Source organism: Agelaius phoeniceus, chromosome 6 (genome assembly GCF_051311805.1).
Source record: "Agelaius phoeniceus isolate bAgePho1 chromosome 6, bAgePho1.hap1, whole genome shotgun sequence".
NCBI lineage: Eukaryota > Metazoa > Chordata > Aves > Passeriformes > Icteridae > Agelaius > Agelaius phoeniceus.
Window position 1 is genome coordinate 48843712 of NC_135270.1, and position 17526 is coordinate 48861237.

The 17526-nt window shown below is 42.0% G+C and overlaps 1 protein-coding gene across 2 annotated transcripts in view; it reads right to left on the reverse strand.

The window, feature by feature from the left end:
• PRIMA1 (proline rich membrane anchor 1) overlaps positions 1 to 17526 on the reverse strand; it is a 51386-nt gene that overhangs the window by 8563 nt on the left and 25297 nt on the right. For both annotated transcript variants that reach the window (XM_054635727.2, XM_077180644.1), the window contains exon 4: positions 13527 to 13656. In XM_054635727.2, the coding sequence (XP_054491702.2) occupies positions 13527 to 13656 (130 nt within the window). The remainder of the gene's footprint in view (positions 1 to 13526; positions 13657 to 17526) is intronic.

Sequence of the window (17526 nt, forward strand, 5' to 3'; positions counted from 1 at the left end):
AAAACTGTTTCTGCCAATTACCTCCATAGCAATGTCTCTGTTGAGTGCCAGAGCATCCAGCCCAGCATCTGGGAAGGCTGGGTTCCAAGGAAATCCAATTAAGCTAGGAAGGGGTGACCTTGGGCTGGCAGCAGAGACATGACAGGATCTCAAATTCACCTCCTCCTGGGGTTCCCATACCTGACTCAGCACTGCCAGGAGACACCTGTCTCCACTTGGGGATTTGCTGCCCTGGATTATTCTCTGGGGAAATACATATCCTATTTCTTCCCAAACAGCAATAGAGGGTCATTCTTCTTTTCAGGTATAGCTAGAAGATGAAAGACTGTTTTTTTGGTATGCATTGTTGGAGGGCATGGCCAGTTCTCAGAAGTTCAAAGTGAAACTTCACTCTTTGCTGACAGTGGTACAAAATTGTAAATTGTAAAAGCCAACTGGAAAAATCTCTCTATATATACATATATACATGAAAGATTGCACTGTATGGGTATCAGTATCAACTGAGGGATTTTACCAAAGGTGAAGGCTACAAGGCATCTCTGTACTGTCTGTGCACAATTGTATTTGTGCCAATGTAAGGGGTGCGTGCCCACGCCAAAAATCCCTTTGTGTTTTCAGTTCCTCTCAGGAAGGTGCCTTTAGTAGCATGTAAAGAGCTTGTCTCTCTCCTAATTGCTGTTTCATTCCTGAACAAAGTTCTCTGGGCAGCTGCATTTGGCAGCCCCATTTCTGGTGCTGGCATGTGCTGGGTTAAGTGCTAATCTCTGGGGCAAAGTGGCTGAAGGGAGACGGCAAATCAGGGAGCTATTTTACTTGCATGTGCAGTGATCTCAAAGCTCTTCTCCATAACCATATTTCATTAGCTATCAACACACAAAAGATAACAACTTTCAATAAAATTGGGTCTCATACAATACACCCATTTGCTTCATAGGATTGGTCTGTCCTCAGGGGACATATAAACAGAAGCACCGAGAAATATCCAAGCTGCCTATATACCAGTAGAGATCAAGCTGCAGTGGCATCTTTCTGGGTTACAATAAGTTGTCCAAGAATCAGGGTAGATATCTGTGTAGCTTATTTCCACTCAGCTTCATCTCCAGGGCTAGGATGCTAGCAGTACCTGTGGCAGCTCTGCTGAGAGCTCCAGGCTAGTCTTCACTGCTTGAAGCCCAGACACGATGATGTGTGGGCTACAGTCACACTTCAAATGCATCCCTATTTAGCAGACAGGAATGGAAGAATACATTTTGTCATGTTATTCAATTACTAGACCATCATTTTGCATAATCTGAATGTTTATAAGAACATAAAGAACATGAATGGAGGCTGTTTACATCTCAGTACTGGGGGCGTTCATCAAACAACTGTTTGATTCATGCTGGCCTCAGTCATCAGAGGGGAATCACCTTCCATGAGAGCAAGTGGTGCGACAGGAGAAGTTGCTTCCTAGGACTGGTTTGTGAACAGGACTCCTGCTAGAGGAGCTCAGTGCATTGACAATAGTTGTTTTCAGGGACACAGCCATTAAATTTGTGTGCAGCCACACACAATCAGCCTTGCTGGCTAGCCTAGTGCTATGGCGTAGACATTTGGGGCTCATGCTGGAGGAGGACACTTCTCTGGTGAAAATCTTCAGAATCATGGAAAGAGTCACATTCTGACTTCTACCTTTCACTGTCTCAGAGACACATGAAAAAAAAATCAGACTGGATATATTTTATTTGACAATGTGAAGACAGAAGTCAAAGAAGAAACCCTAAAGATGAAAATTCTCCGGAACCTTAGTTTTTCTCCATTAAATTAGCTAATGGCCATATGTGACCATCTATCTGTCCAGAAAACAGGCAGTACACTATTCATTACTCGTAGGAAGAGGTTACTGGCTCTACTGCCTCCTACATACAAAGCAAATGTTTTACAGTTATAATAAAAAGCAGCTCCATCTGGACAACTTTTAGCAACACGCTCACTACAGCTCAGTGTTTGTCTCCCAAGGCTTTTACCTGTATCTCCCATATTTCCATCTCCACTCAGGTTACTTAGATAGTCCAGCATCTAAAAGACCTACGAACTGTCTTGTCCCAGTGTTTATTACTTTTTATCACAATACATAATTTTTTTTTACTTACTCTTCCAAACTAGAAAGTGTTATAGGTATCTTGGATGATATTACCTGCGGCATTTGAAAGGACTATGTCTATTGGGTTATTTTCAGTTTTAGACATTTGATGGAGTTCTCCTTCCTCAAGCTGCTTTGCCCCTTTGCCCCTTATGGAAACAAATAAAAACTCTTGTATGAATTAGAAAATGCCATTCTTTCCCTAGAGACCTTTGAGTACTTCAATCTTAGCCAAACTGAACCAGTGGTCAGATGATAAATAATATTTACAAGAGCAAGTAATCATACAATTTTTAACATCTTCAGACCTTTTCTGTCTGTTTTGTGTGGAGAGGGGGAGAAGATCTGTGCAAGTGCTCTATATAGTGCTAGGATGATTATGCAAAAAGAGAAAGTCTCTTTCACAGCTCTGGAAATCATGTTGCAGGATAGCTTGACATAGCTCCAAGATACCAACTCCCAAGGAGAGCTTCTTCTCTTCTGACTGTTCACGTGAGTGTTTTGAAGCCTGCAATTTACAGCTAACTTGGCTCTGCCTCACAGCCAATTTTAGCTGACCAGTTTCTGGAGTATATTTAAGGCCTGATGGCATGTGGGCGATTTCTGTTTTGGGATGGTTCACACTCAAATTCCCCTCTCTGTGCATGGATTGAGCCTTTGCTGAGTGTTTCTCTCATGGAAAAAAAATCCATACTGCTGGGCAGCCATTCATCAGCACTTAAGAGGCTCCCTGAGCTGGTGCACTCGGGCTGCAAAGCATGGGGGGCAGATCTCTTCCTGCAGAAATGCAGCTCTCTCAGCCTGCTGCAGTCACTCAGGGTATGTCTAAAGGCAGGATCTGGACTGTTCAGGTTGCAAGTAATTACAGTAGATTGCTGAGCCACATGTGAAATTTAAGAAGTGGAATCCAGTCTCCATTTATTTTCAGCAGTGCAAAGTCAGAGTAATTCCACAGACTTTGTTGGACTTGAGGAGGATTTGTTCTGATGTTACACAGGAAGAAGATCTGTCCCTGGGAGACAAAGGTGATGGATGCAATCCCATTTCCTACCAAGTCTTCAATTAAGCTAACTTCACAATTATGCTCCTACATGAAACCAATCTTAAGGAAGAGAAGCAGCTTTATTATTATGATGCTGGACAATTAACTGACATAATTGATAAAAGTACTTTCAGTGACCCCTCACATAATAACCCACTCTTTGCATTCCCTCTAATGATCTTTAAAAGGTTTTATTGACTGAAGGATATTACAGCTGACATTATCCATTGAGTGTTCTCAGTGTAGAATACACTGTCAATATGTTTTGATTATAAAAGGAGAAAAATGAATGGGACTAATGTAAAAAAATGAACTCATAATGCCAGCTTTTCATACTGGCAAAAAGCTACTAAACAAAATAAAAAGTAAAAAATAAATTAAAAAATAAATTTAAAAAAAGACATTAAATATGTGAAATGAAGGCACTTTGAACAAAGCCAAAAGTTGTCTGGAGGATGGTCATGGCCATGGCCATGCTGGCAGTGGAGTATGCACTGGCAGTGCCCTTTGGGGATGAGCTGGGCACACTCCTGCTCCTCAAAGGCCTGTCCTGTTGCAGAGCAGTGCAGGCAGCTGAGGCACAGTCATGGAGCTCAGTTCACACTGCACCATGCTCTGCTAAGCACTGCAGGACCAGCCTGGGATGGGGAAATGTATGCTCCACCCAGAAAAATGGGATTATTTGTACCTCTACTGCATTAGGCACAATCTGCCCCCACAAAACTGAGACATACATGTTCTCACAGGTGCTGGCATGAGGGCAACCAACTTATCTGTCATTCTGTAATACATTAACTCCAGTGGAAACCCAAAGCTAGATCTCCCTCTTAGTTCTTTAAAATTCTCTAGACCTTCTGGAGCAGGCTGAACAACTATTCAATGCTTGCTATCTTCAAAGTGCTTAACAAATATTAACTAGGAAAACTGGAAAAACATTAGAAGGTATCCTTACAAAAACATGTCCATATTGGAAAGGAAAGTGGAGGAGGGAAAAAAGAACAAGAATTCCCTACCACGTTTGCAAAATGAATGGCTGTTGATGCCTGTGCTCTGGGTCAGGGTGGGCATCAGTACTAGAAAAATGTGGGGTTGAAATAAGGGACAGAGAGAGGAGATGAGCAAGGGCTGCTCTTCCCTGCTCTCTTGCTCTCTCTCAAGGTCAGTATGCCTGCCCCTCATCAGGCAAGTGACTGTAGAAACTGGCATTTCAGGCAATGGGCTTTTCCATCCCCCAAATTATGCCACTTTGTGTCCAGATCTTTTGCTGAATGCAGATAACTACCTTGCCATTTAATCACTGTCAAACATAGGCAGCAACTTGAATGATGGAAGAATGAAGAATGAAGCTACTGCTGTTTCACAGAATCATTTAAATATAATCTCATGACACTATTTGAATAGTATGATAAATTTCTGTCGAAATGAACAAAAATTCTTTGCAGATCTTCTGTTACAGAAAGAAGAGTGTCTGCAACACAAATAAATGCAAAGAGCTGAGAAGAAAATTAAAACTCATAAAATTAACTATTTTGCAGCTATCTAGATCACTTTGCACTTGAGGCAATCTGTCTCTGCCTTCAACCAGACTGAGACCACTGATTTTTCATGCAGCTGCTTCTGGCTTTCTCTACTCACAATGAAGAGTCTTCACAGCCAGACCCAGCTCTTTGCAGGATAAATGCAAACACAATGTCCATGGACTGCTAGGATGGTCCCAGCCTTCCCATGCTCCAGGTGTGCAATGGGACAAGTCCATGAAGAGGCAGAGAAACCAGCAAGTCCTGCTCACTTTGATGTCTATGCAAAGGTTTGGTTTTGTGCAGCTTTGGACTATTGTAACTGGGGACAATTTCTGAGGAAGAATTTGAGTTCAGCCAGTCTCCAGACTGGCTTCTCAGGGCTCAGAGCAAGTGAAAGAAAGAAACTACAGTTCTAGCTGCTTGGGAGTATTAATATTTTTCATAAAGGCTTCATGCCACTGCCTCAAAAAGCAGACATCAAAGGCAGCACAATTTCTCCACGTGGGTCCTCCTTTCATGGCCTCTTTCAAAGGCTGGAATGAGGAACGACCCTATTTTCCCACTCCTACCTCTCACACAGCTGGGATCAGACTCTGCATACACCTGTTCACACACATCAGAGCCCTCTGTCCACTCCATCACCTGGCATTAGCTTGGGGCATGGATGTTGTGATGCCCATCCCCACGAATGCTCTCTGGCATGGCTAATTAGCCAACAGCTCTCCAAGATGGACAATCCAGCAGCATCGTTCTCCAGCCCAGCCACACCAGAGGGGTGGCCATGTGCCTGCTGATGAGGGGACTCTGGAGTGAGAGCAAGGCAGGGGTGTTGTGGACAGGGACCATCCCAGCAGCTCTGTTCTCCCATGGCAGCTCTGCCCACGCTGCCCCAGTGCGTGTCTCCCATCACCGCAAGGCTCTCGAGCAGGGAGCTGAGTGCTGCTTAGCAACCCCACAGCACGAGAAATGCTGAGCACTGAGTACAGGGGTTGTGGACAAAGAAGGACAGAGGCAGCAGAAATCAGACTGTGCAGCCCCTCAAGCTGGGGCAGCACAGCTCCAAGGGGCTCAGGTGTGGTTGTGGGTGATGTGCACCCCATGAGTGTCACAGATATGCAGAGAGGGACCCTGTCTGTGCCTTTGCTCTCTGGACAATGCAGCTGTAGGCAGCAAATAGTAGAACAAGGTGAGGGGGTGTGAGATGTGATCTCCCTTCAGCTGGGACCCCCAAAACCAGCTCAGCTCACCAGGAGCTGCAGTTGCTGAGCCAGTGGAGAAGTCAGGCTTTACTGCTTGTACTCAAAATGCACTGCAAAACCTTTGTGGAAATAAGGGGCAATAAGGCCAGCAAGGAGGTTTCTGTTGGGATTATTTTTGTGCATAGGGAATTTCTGGGTCATAAGGAGCTGGAGTATGGATCTACACCCCCACCCTACTACCATGGGTACAATTTGCTCTGAGTCATAAAAATATTGAGACTGCAGGCTGTTGCTGCTGGGTTCTTGCAGGTCCTAAGCTGAGTCCTAAACTTGGATACTCCAGATAATCAAGACAGAAAGTTTATTCAAATGTCTCTGCACAGTGTGCTGGGTATGCCACAGCCACAGCTTTGGCTTTTCACCCTCATGGTCAGCCACAAGCACCCTCACATCAGCTTACAGAAAGTATGACTGGCTAAAAAATTAAATGAATGCCTAAGAAAAAATTATTTATTTGTCTTTAGGAAAAATGTAATAAAAACATCATGGTGAGCCTTGCACCTCTCCTGTATGTCTCAAAGCTCTAGTATTAACTTGTTTCTTCTATTTGTGTTGGGGTAAATCAGGAATGCTGCAACCAATATAATTAGACCAGCATGACCATTATATTTTGTCACAAGTGTGTAAAATCCACCCATGGCTATCAGAGTTGCATTGAGGCAGAACTCTCAACAATACTTGGCTGTAAGGGTAGACTTCTGCCCATTCAATGTGGCACCCTCATCTGCAGTAGAAAACAGAAAAAGTGGCAAGTTTGTTTCTGGTTACACTGAAAAATTCATTTGTCACAGGACAGACCATAATTCTCTACAGATTTCTGTTGGCAGCTTTGTCAATATATCACAAATTAGGAGTAAACAAGTGGAAAATGATCCATAAGAGACTTTTCTGTGAAACAACTGGACCCCTTGTTTTATGCTAAAGACTTAAGCCTCTTGGAGGCTTTCGGTGTTCCTGGCTATGAGAAACAGTGGAGTATTTTATCCATTTATGACCACAGACTTTCTCCCTAGCAGAATTTGTGAGTTTGTGTAACTCAGAAGAGACAGAGCAATCCTGCCCTACAACACTTACAAAAACATGTAGTACTTATAAAAATCTTAGACTGACAGCACTGGAGAGCAGATGCTTCTGCTTTTCTGACCAACACATTCTGCACAGACAGGAGCAGAACAAACTGCTCTGCACAGCAGTGCCCATGTGGGCACTGCTGTAAAAGGCTCTTTTATCCACTTCACTCATCAGCCCTTGAACTGTCAAAAGAGCTTAACAAGTAGCTGCAATACTTTTGATATTCTATTAAAAAAAATATTAAAAAATTACGCCAATCCTTTTCCATCTTGATATACCCAAAAAACATCAGGCAGCACCCACTACCAGTCCCCTGTCCAAAATCCCCACTGATGCCACTGAATCAGCAGAATAAATACAGCAGAGTTCTGGCATCTCCACTGGGCTTTGGTCAAGCTGTAAAGCTCTTCAACAGCTTGTCTCATAAATACTACCCTCAAAAGCTGCACAACCAACATCCAGACTTCAATACTGCTTGGAAGAACAATTGATTTTCCTTGTATTAGCACTCAGTTTTCATCAAGCAGTGATTTTACAAACTCATTTCTTGATGACTGAGAAATGGGGTCTCCTGCAGAAAGATTGGCTGCTCAGAGTACTTAAATTGTCTTTAGTAGATCATCTGCAGCCTTATTCCAAGGATGGGAGTCAATTCACCACTGGGAGATGATCAGGCATAGAGGGAAAGCAACACATGGGGATGTTGGGCTTTGGTTAGAGGTGACAGAAGACCTGGACAGTGGTGTCCAGTGGTTGATACTAATCCTGTTGCTGATAAACACCAACATTCAGACAGTGGACTCAGGCCACAGTGCAAAGATCTTTTCCTTACTTTTCCAAAATATTGAAGTCTGCCTTTTTCTCAGCTGCCCTCAGTAACATTCCTGGGGCCTTTCTATGATTCTTAGGGATGACTTCTTAAGGATTGATCCCTTTTGCAGAGCTGATCTGGTCTGGCACCAATGAATTGCATCAAAGGCACAGAGATCTGCCCCCACAAACCTTCTTCTTCCTTTTGGGCATCTCCCACTCAAACAGCAGTTCTAAATCTATCCTTTCCACCAACTATCTCACTCTATCTTCTGAGCAATTACTGTCTTTCCCTTCATCTGCAAGGAATTAAGGCACCATTTCAGTACAAACTCCTCTAATGTGTCAGGGAGAATAGGAGAGATTAACAATTTAAATTCACCTTGACCTGTCTGTCATCAGTCATGCTGTGAATTGCTCTTCAAAGCAATTAAGTACATTTAGGATTCTGTCTTCTTTGCTCAGGCTAAATAACACTGTTTTGTTGCAATTAGTGCTGACTTTGGACTAGACCATGCTTAGTCTCAGTGGCTCATAGGAGATGACCATGTAGAGGACTACACAATTCTTTCTCTTTAGGGGAGTGAGTGGTACAAAACTGGCTGGGGAAAAAGTGCAGGGCTATGACCCTTTTTAGTGGGACATAAATCCCTGCATCATGGGGCACCCTCACCACAGTCCCCACTGCCAGTTCTTGGCCTCCTTAGAAAGTCTCAGTGTCTTCCCCTTGCAAGTATCTTGTTAAATAAAGCCAAATTTCAGAACCTTGCTCCTCCTTCTGAAACTATGCAGTATACAGAGGCCATAAATCATACACAAACGATAAGCGCCCTAAAAATACCTGAGCAATGAATTTTAAGACAGTTTAAATATGACCTGTCAATTTTATTTCAGTACAATATTTTCTTCCATTTAATTATTATTTGAAGGTGAACTCAGCACCTCCTTAAGGAAGTGCCTATGTAGGCATTTATGGTACCTTTTTCTCAGACTATGAGAAACATATAAAAGTGGCTTCACAAAGTTAGAACAGTGAATAAAAGGTATATCATGTAAAGCTTGGCTATCATCAGCCCACTTTCCCTGCTGATCTAGCAGGAGGGCTCTTTGGCAGCAAACCCTGCAGTACATCTGAGAACAGATGGATCCATCCTACCTGAAATCCAGCAGAACCAAGGAGCCACATCACCAGGCACAGTGACCTGCTCATGGGTCATCTCAGACTACAGGGATGTTCCAGAGATACTGAGAATATATTTTTCACATGTTTGAAAGCCATCTGAAACACTCCCTGACAGGTTGAATAGGTGGCACATCACTTGTCATAAAGACCAGGATGCTCAGCTTTGCTTTTCCCTTCGAGGTTTGACAGATGGCTCTGTTATCTTAATTTTATACAGGGAGCCAGGGATTTATTTTTCCCTTTTATGTAAATATCTTACTCCCCTCACAGACACTGACACACCAGTGAGCTGCAGAAATAGGATTACACACTGCATGTCCCACTCTCCCCCATCTCACTTGCTTATTTACCAACCAACTCTCGTTAATCCTCTTTACTGTGTTTACTTCCCTCTTCCCTCCAGTCTTAGTGTCTTACTATTATTCAGGTACTTGAAGATGTTAAAAAAAGCTTGAGAGACAGTCACCTCCAGAGATGATTAAAATGAACTGAATTCCACTGATTGTTTTTGAATCTGCATTGATTTACACCAGATGAAGGTTTGTTAGAGCTGCTGGCATTCATGGTGCACATTCCCGAACCCCAAAATCACATAAAACTGAAATAATCTGGTTTTCTCCACGCTGTGTTAGTTTATGGATTGTCTTTAGACCTCCTGCCTTTACTTCTTGATTACAGTCTTTTGGGGAAAAAGTGAGAATGGCAGGTTTTCACAGACAAAGACATAGTAAAGAATTACTTGGAAGCATTCTAGATTTTGAAGCAGTTATTCATCTGCTCTTTCTATGTGTTACAGAAATCACTGGTTGTGAGATCACTTTTTTAATCCATGAAATGTATGGAAAAGTCCCACTGCTTACAGTGAGGGTGAGCCCCAGCCAGTGATTAGGCTGTCCTAGAAGTCTACAAATGTCACAGGTGGTGTTAACTGACTATTGATAATTTTTTTTCTGATGTGCTATGGAGAAGATTCTTAAAAGAATATCTAAATGTTTTTAAAAAGGGAAATACCCCTCTAACACCAAGACCATAGAAAATAGCTATTTCTCCACTGCCAAAGTGAGGGTGCTTTCATCATGTAACCATGCTGCAGCCCAACATAATATCATGTGTGGTCTCCTCTGGTGCTAGTTCTATGCAGCAGCACCCATCTGTACCTGGTGTGCCAGTCATGTCGTGTCCAATGCTGCAGTCACCAGCCACACAGAGAGGAAATTTAGAAGTTGCTTGAAGCACCTTTGAACTATCAATTCATATGTATCTTCCCAAAGTTCAACCCATCTGAGTATTAAAGTTGATGGATGCAACTTGGTGAAAGTTCCCTCATGGACCAGAGAGGTCAAATCCATTCACTGGGATGGATTTCAGCATTTCTTAGGACCATTTCATATGGAAGAACCTGAGTATTTCCAGGGTGGATGCAGAAATGGAGGTAGAAGTGTATTTGCTTGGTTCTGGTACTTATTATATACAGAGAAGCACCAATCCACTAGGCTGCATTTTATTACAAATCACTTTAGTGCCTAAAGTTGGTGATACACTGAAGTTTTAGCTTTTATGAGGGAAAACAGACTACCCCAGCAGACACAGTTTATATATAGATTGAATAAAAACACAGTTGAGTTATGATACCTCGAGGTCACTACTTCTCTTCCTGCTACAGAAAAGCAGACATAAGAGAGTTTGACTGGGTCTGGCCCTTTGAAACCAGTAAATGAGATTTCAACTTAAGCACAATAGGATTTTTCTTTTTTCTTTTTACTCCAAATTTGATTCTTACGAAAGTGAGGGATTAATACTACAAAGCCAGACTCAATGCAAATAAATCCCTGCCTGCACTTTGCTACTAAAGCCTTTAACCCTTGTCACACCCTACAACCAGAGGACTGCTGTAACTTCACTCCTCAGCACCTCTTCAGTGGAGGGAGGAGACAGATTGGTCAGAGGTGCTGCAGTGACAGAGGTCCCAGTTGCAGGAGGAGAAGGGCAGAGGAGAGCTGGGGATGAGGGGCTGAGGAAGGACAGGGCAGAGCATGGTTATGGAGCCCAAAGCTGGGAACACACTGGAGGAACTCTTGGCTTTTGCCTTACCCAGATTAATCCCCTAACTCTTTCTCTAGTCACTTCTACCTTCCAGCAAAAAACAGAGGGAGGATTTCTCACATTAGCTAAAGCCAATTCAGCTCAATGATATGTAATAATACTGTGTTGAAGCCAGAGATGCTTTTCTTGTGAAGTGTCTGATCTTATATCCCAGCATTTATTGACAGATATCTGTTACAGTGGATCAAGAAATCTGAACTACTGGGGAATGCTGCCAGGCCCTTCAGGGCATTCTTTTAGCAGAACTGTCTTAGCAAGGACTCATTGATGAAAAGAAATGCTCTAGTTACCCTGTAAAATTATAATTAATACGATTTTCTTTCATAGCTGTCCATTCCACATCTGAGCAGTTTTCAGCTTAGCATTTGTCAGCAGTGTGAATGTCAAAAATAAGAAGATCTAAGAGGAATTTTCACTCTTCTCTGAGCCTAATGCCTGTTCAAGCAGCTGACTTGTAGGTTGATATTCATACTGTTGACAAATAATGGGTGTCTTCATCAAGTATTGGTACTATTTTGCACTGAAACAAAGCGTGAGACTGTGTGTGAATTCCCCAAACCTTTGCAAGGCAGCTCTAAATTTGTCTCTTTTAATTTAATTTCTGTTCCTCCCATCTATTGCTCCTATCTACCAGCATCACAGCAGATTTGAAAAGCAATTCCTGGTGAGGCACAAGTTGCCCTGGAGAGTTTCTGCTCTCATACAGATACTTTGCAGCCTTGACACAAATCATTCACAATTTGGCAGTGGGTACAAATTGACAAATACAAATGAGTAGCAATGGTAAACCAGAAACTACAAGTGTGAGACTTTGCACTGTGTTACCAATTCAATTGGATGCCAATCTGAGTCCTCCAAAGATAATTTTTCAAAGTGCAGTTGCTAGAGTGAAAGCTTTCCAGCTCCCCCAAAATAATAAACATTCATTTTAGCAAAACTAGAATAGCAAAAATACTTATGCAAATTTAATAAGATCTAAAATAGAGACTTTCTCTTCTTGCTGGAATTCTCCCTTTTTGATGCTCTTTCAAATCCTGCATAAATTTTTCAACAACCACAAAACACATCCAATGCTCCACCATTGTGATAACCCCACCGAGGCTCAACAAAATCTTGCAATCATGTTGCATGCCCATAATATTTTTCATGAAAAGTAATTTTACTTATTTTCCTTTTTCCCTCACTCCAAAATATTATCACTCGGAAATCATGAAGTTGGAAAAAACTGTCATTTAATCCAAGCTGAGATTCAGATGTCACTGCAGTGTCTCATGAGAGCTATGGATGGGAATCCTGCATTCTCTACTGCAGGCTGGGTCACCTGGATGTACCAATAGCTCCCAGCCAAGACCCTCACAGTATAAAACAGTTGACACCACAAACACTCACTCAGCTCTGGGGTGTTGGCAGAGCCGTACTAAATACAATAGAGGAGAAATGAACCTTCGTCCATCTGGCCTACAATTCCCACAAATTACTTTCTCTTCTAAATCAACCCTTTGGACTTGCATTTGGAATCTTAAAATGGAAATGTTAACGTTTTGACCTTTTCCACCAGAAATATAAATTTCTATTTTATTTTATTTATTTAAGAGGAAATAGAAATTTTTATGTTATTTATTTATTTTAATTTTTATTTATTTTATTTAATTAAGAAAAAATTATTTTCACTCATATTTTTCTGTGTAACTGAAGTCAATACTTCCTAACTACTTGAGGCCTAGGCAAGTGCAGCTATTGCAAAGACAGTGGGCTGAAATGGCCACTACACACTGTTGTACATAGGCATCACAGAGGCTTTTACATTAGACAGAGAGGTTTTGAATTTCATCTGTAGGTTATAATTTTGAAGCAAGAATAAATTAGAAGTACAGTCTCCAAATGAAAAACTACACATATTACCGTGGACTTTGAGTTATAAGAGTTTGCAATAATTTGAAATGCTAAAATTAGTAATGGACCCGGGAAAAGAATCTCACATCCCACATGTAAATTTTGAACATTACCACAAGTACTGTTCAAATACAAGTAGTACAGTGTTTCCTACCTCTACTCTTGCCAAGCCAAAGCTCTCCACATTCACCAGCATTCTGCAGCAATTTGTCTGTAGGCAAGTTCTTATTAATCTGAACAATGTAGCTCTGTCCTGTTTCTAGTTTTTCTCTTCCTTATGCCCATGGGTGCATTGAACTACACCCTTTACACACGCAGGATATGGTACATGAAATGACTTTCCAATGAAAACACACACTGGCTACAGGATGCATTTGGCCTTTTGGATGCCTTTAAACTAAACAAGATATCATGAGACAAGCCTTGGGCCTTTAAACTAGACAAGATATCATGAGACAAGCCTTGGGTCAGCCTCTGTGGGGCTGCATTGCCCTAAGCACAGTAAAAGCTTCTGGAGCCTTACCTTTTTATGGCTTTGTAGCAAATGATGACAACTACAAAGAGGAACACTAGTGTGGCGCAGCATACTGCAATGATAATAACCAGGCCTGGCCACCAGGTCTCTTCAGTGGGACAAAAGGTAGACTTGGGAGCTGTAAAAAGAGAGAGGAAAAATGCATTAATTCTCCCAAATCAACAGGGTATTATCAAATATGCTTCAGTCACTCAAGCAGTAGCACTACACCAGGATCACAGATACATGCAAAGATGTTATTTCACATTTAGGACCCATTTCTTTCTTTTCCCCAAGCAATCAATTTCTCTTATTGATACTAAATATTTCTTGTCTCAGTCCCTAGATGACCAAGTTCTCTGTGTCAGTGTTATCTAAACCTGGTACTCAGCACAAAGGAGAAGGGCTCAGCTCTGCTACCTGAGGGAAACATCTTCCTCTGCACTCGCCATCTCCAGCTGCATCAGATTTAATTTTGGAGAGGGATATTATGCTGATAACAGCATGTCTTCAAACCCCATTAGGGGAGGTTAGTTGGGAGCCAAAGCAGTGCCTACCAATCTGTATTGTAGCTAATATTACTGTAACCTTGGAGTGAGGAAGGGGGATTTGTTTTAAAAGAGTTCTATTACATTTACTAATTGCTTTCAGAGTATTATAGTTGACAATCTTATTTTACTTTACACTACCTTTGAATTCTAAGCCAAGTTGTCAAGATATGTTAACATTAAGAAAAGTTAACTTGTGGAAATATAAGCTATTATTATTATTATTATTATTATTATTATTATTATTATTATTACATTTTTCTTATTACATTTAGGGCTAGCATTATCTATTTAAGTATCGCTCAACACAAGAAATATTTTGTATCTGGTGACATTTAGTTAAAATATTTTCCTTCAGGGCTATGTTCCTTTTCCCATGCTTTCAGGGGACACATTTCCTGAAGGATGGTGAGTAATAGCCAATGCCTAGAGCAGTATCAGTGTATTGCAGAGGGAGGAGAGAGCCTTAGTACAGCCTCTGCAACCACATAAATTCCATGAGAATTTTGGTCACCTTAAGTGACATTTAATAATGAACCAGTTGATGGGACTGTCTTTATCTATATTCTAAACTAAGTAGGTGAGAGAATGAAATATAGCAAAAGGCTCTTTTATGAGTCTCATTGTTTAACTTGATATTCTGAATGTCCAGTACATATCACAAATTGCTGCACAAGTTAAAATATGTCATCAGTCCAGTATCATTTATTGTGGTCTGACATCTCCTCTGTCTCCTGTGCTTGATTAGGAAAAGATACACATACCCTTAGATTATCACTCAATAGATCAAATAATGAATGACACAATTCCTGAGAAAACTTCTTTTTTCCAATTGCAAGATGTATAGAGGAGTTGGCAACATTGACCCCAAGGAACCTACAGCAGCACCTTAGGAACAGACTAGGTAAAGAACTGTAAGAAGCAATTAAGGTAATAAACCCAACAGCTGGACAACTAGTGGTTCCCAGCTTCCTCTCTGACAATGTTCACTTCTAGAGTGCCCCAGCAACTGAATTTCTACTTTATTACTGTCAGCTGAGGAAGTCTGCTTTCAGTGGGTGATGGAACTATTTACTGTGTTTTGATAAAGCTAATGATTTTAATATTCTCTGGGAGTTTTCAATGTTACATTCCAGAACAGAATGCATTTCAAAGATGACAAAATGTTTGCATGAAGGAGCAGGCAGTGTCAAGGTCAACTCTACCCTTCTGGTGCTGTCCTGAAAAACACAAAAGGGAGCAGTGAAGTGAAAGGAAAAACATTGATCAGCAGGTGCCATGTAAAATTTGATGAGAGCACAGAAGATGGGAGAAGTGGGGCTATCCTTCTCCAGCCCTTGTTCTTCTTCAAAGACAGGATCAACCAAACTAGTCAGAAAGCAGAACAGTGGTGAGCCTGGGCTGCTCTCAGCACAATAAATGACACTGACAAATGGCAGAGGCAGGATATAAAGCCAGGCTTGTCACATGTCTGTACACCATGTAGTCCTTGATGGTTTGTCACAGTATTTTTCCACGGAGAATAAACAGATATATGTGGAATTGAATAGTAAACATTATTCCTAGATGCAATCATTAATGACAGAAAAATAAGAATTGCTAATGTGGAAGTGATGCCTAATCCACCTGGCTCAGTTCCTTCCCCCACTGGTCCAGACTGGGCACTCAAAAAGAAGCACAAGAAATCCTGCTGGAAGCTACCAAGCTGTTTCCTAGTGACTTGTGGTTTCATTCAAATTAAAAAATAACTTTATCTTTCTACTTCTTATTAATGCAGTGCTAATCTTGTTTTCCTTTGAAATGTCCACTCCTTTTTCAATAAGCTCACAGTTACATGTGCTTTTCTGTCTTTCTCAGTATGTGTTCACATAGCCCTCATACCCTGGCATTTCAATGTCCTTAATGCATTTCTCCTCACAATTATCATCTGAGGAAGAACTGCATTTAATCCCCTTATGATGGTGGGAAGGCTGAGCCTGGATGACTCCTCTGTGTGCAGCAAGAAATGTCAGCTGAGAGGGAAACTCCCAAAAGAACCAGCAAGTGCCTGGGAAGAACCACATCTTCAGAGAGACACTCCTAGTGAGTCCCACACTGAGCTCTGGATGCTGGGGAGGCACTGATGTCCCAGCTCCCTGGGGCTGGGGCTCACAGCTTTCCCTGGGCCTGGGGTGGCTCTCCATCCCCTGCTTGACCCCCAGATCTCAGCTTATCACCTGCACCTGGGGAGAAGGGCTGAGTCCACAGGTGTCAATGGGCTCTCAGTGATGAGAAATTACCCTGTGTGAGGGCACCTGCAGTACCCCGTGCACCTTGCATGGAGTAGCAGTGCATTTCACTGGCACTCCCTGAAAGAGCACACACATGGGTCCCAAACACTCCTCAGGGAGGTACTGGCATCACCACAAAACACACTGAGCAGAGGATGAGCACACATGTGGGTCCCAAACACTCCTCAGGGGGATACTGGCATCACCACAAAACACACTGAGCAGAGGATGAGCACACCTGTGGGCCCCAAACACTCCTCAGGGGGATACTGGCATCACTACAAAACACACTGAGCAGAGGATGAGCACACCTGTGGGTCCCAAACACTCCTCAGGGGGATACTGGCATCACTACAAAACACACTGAGCAGAGGATGAGCACACCTGTGGGTCCCAAACACTCCTCAGGGAGATACTGGCATCACTACAAAACACACTGAGCAGAGGATGTCCCACACTACCTCTAACATTATTAGTGTCCAATTGTTTCATCATCCTCACCTTTGATGAAGTGCAGGAGATTCTGCAGATTGTACCAATTCTCCTGCTTGCCTCCTTGTTTGTACCATCCCTTTCAAACACATTATAAAACCCCAAAAATGGCATATTTCAGAGCCAAATTGTGCCCTTTCCCTTGAGTAAAGAAAGAAGCCACAGACTGCTGTCCCTCACAGAGGTGTACCTGGGGAGTGGAGGACACCCCTGGGTGCCAGAAGTCCCTTTGTCATCCCTCTGGGCTACTGAGAGCTGAGGGCTGGCCACAGAGGGTGCTCTGTGATGCTGGGGTTATGACACTATAAAGCTACACACAGTACAGTGTGGCACACATAAATTGAGTTAAAAGCCAGAGAACCAGTATGTCTCAAAACCTAACTATAAATGGAAAGTCTCTGCAGGAAGAATGTGGTTTTTAACAGTGACCTCCCTCTTCAGCCCCCAAAATAGGGTGATGAAACTGATACAGTTTGCAAATGACTTGGGAATGCATTCAACTACAAATGGAGACAAACATATTTAGATTAGAAATAGGGTAATTATAATCATTAAGGATAATTAGTCATTACCATAGTCTATAATTTCTGGTTGAAAATTTAAACAAAAAACTTAGTTTAAGGTAGTCTTTTCATTTTTACTTTAAGAGGTCTAAATTCAGCTAAGGAGATTGGACTCAGTATAAGACTTGAATAAGTA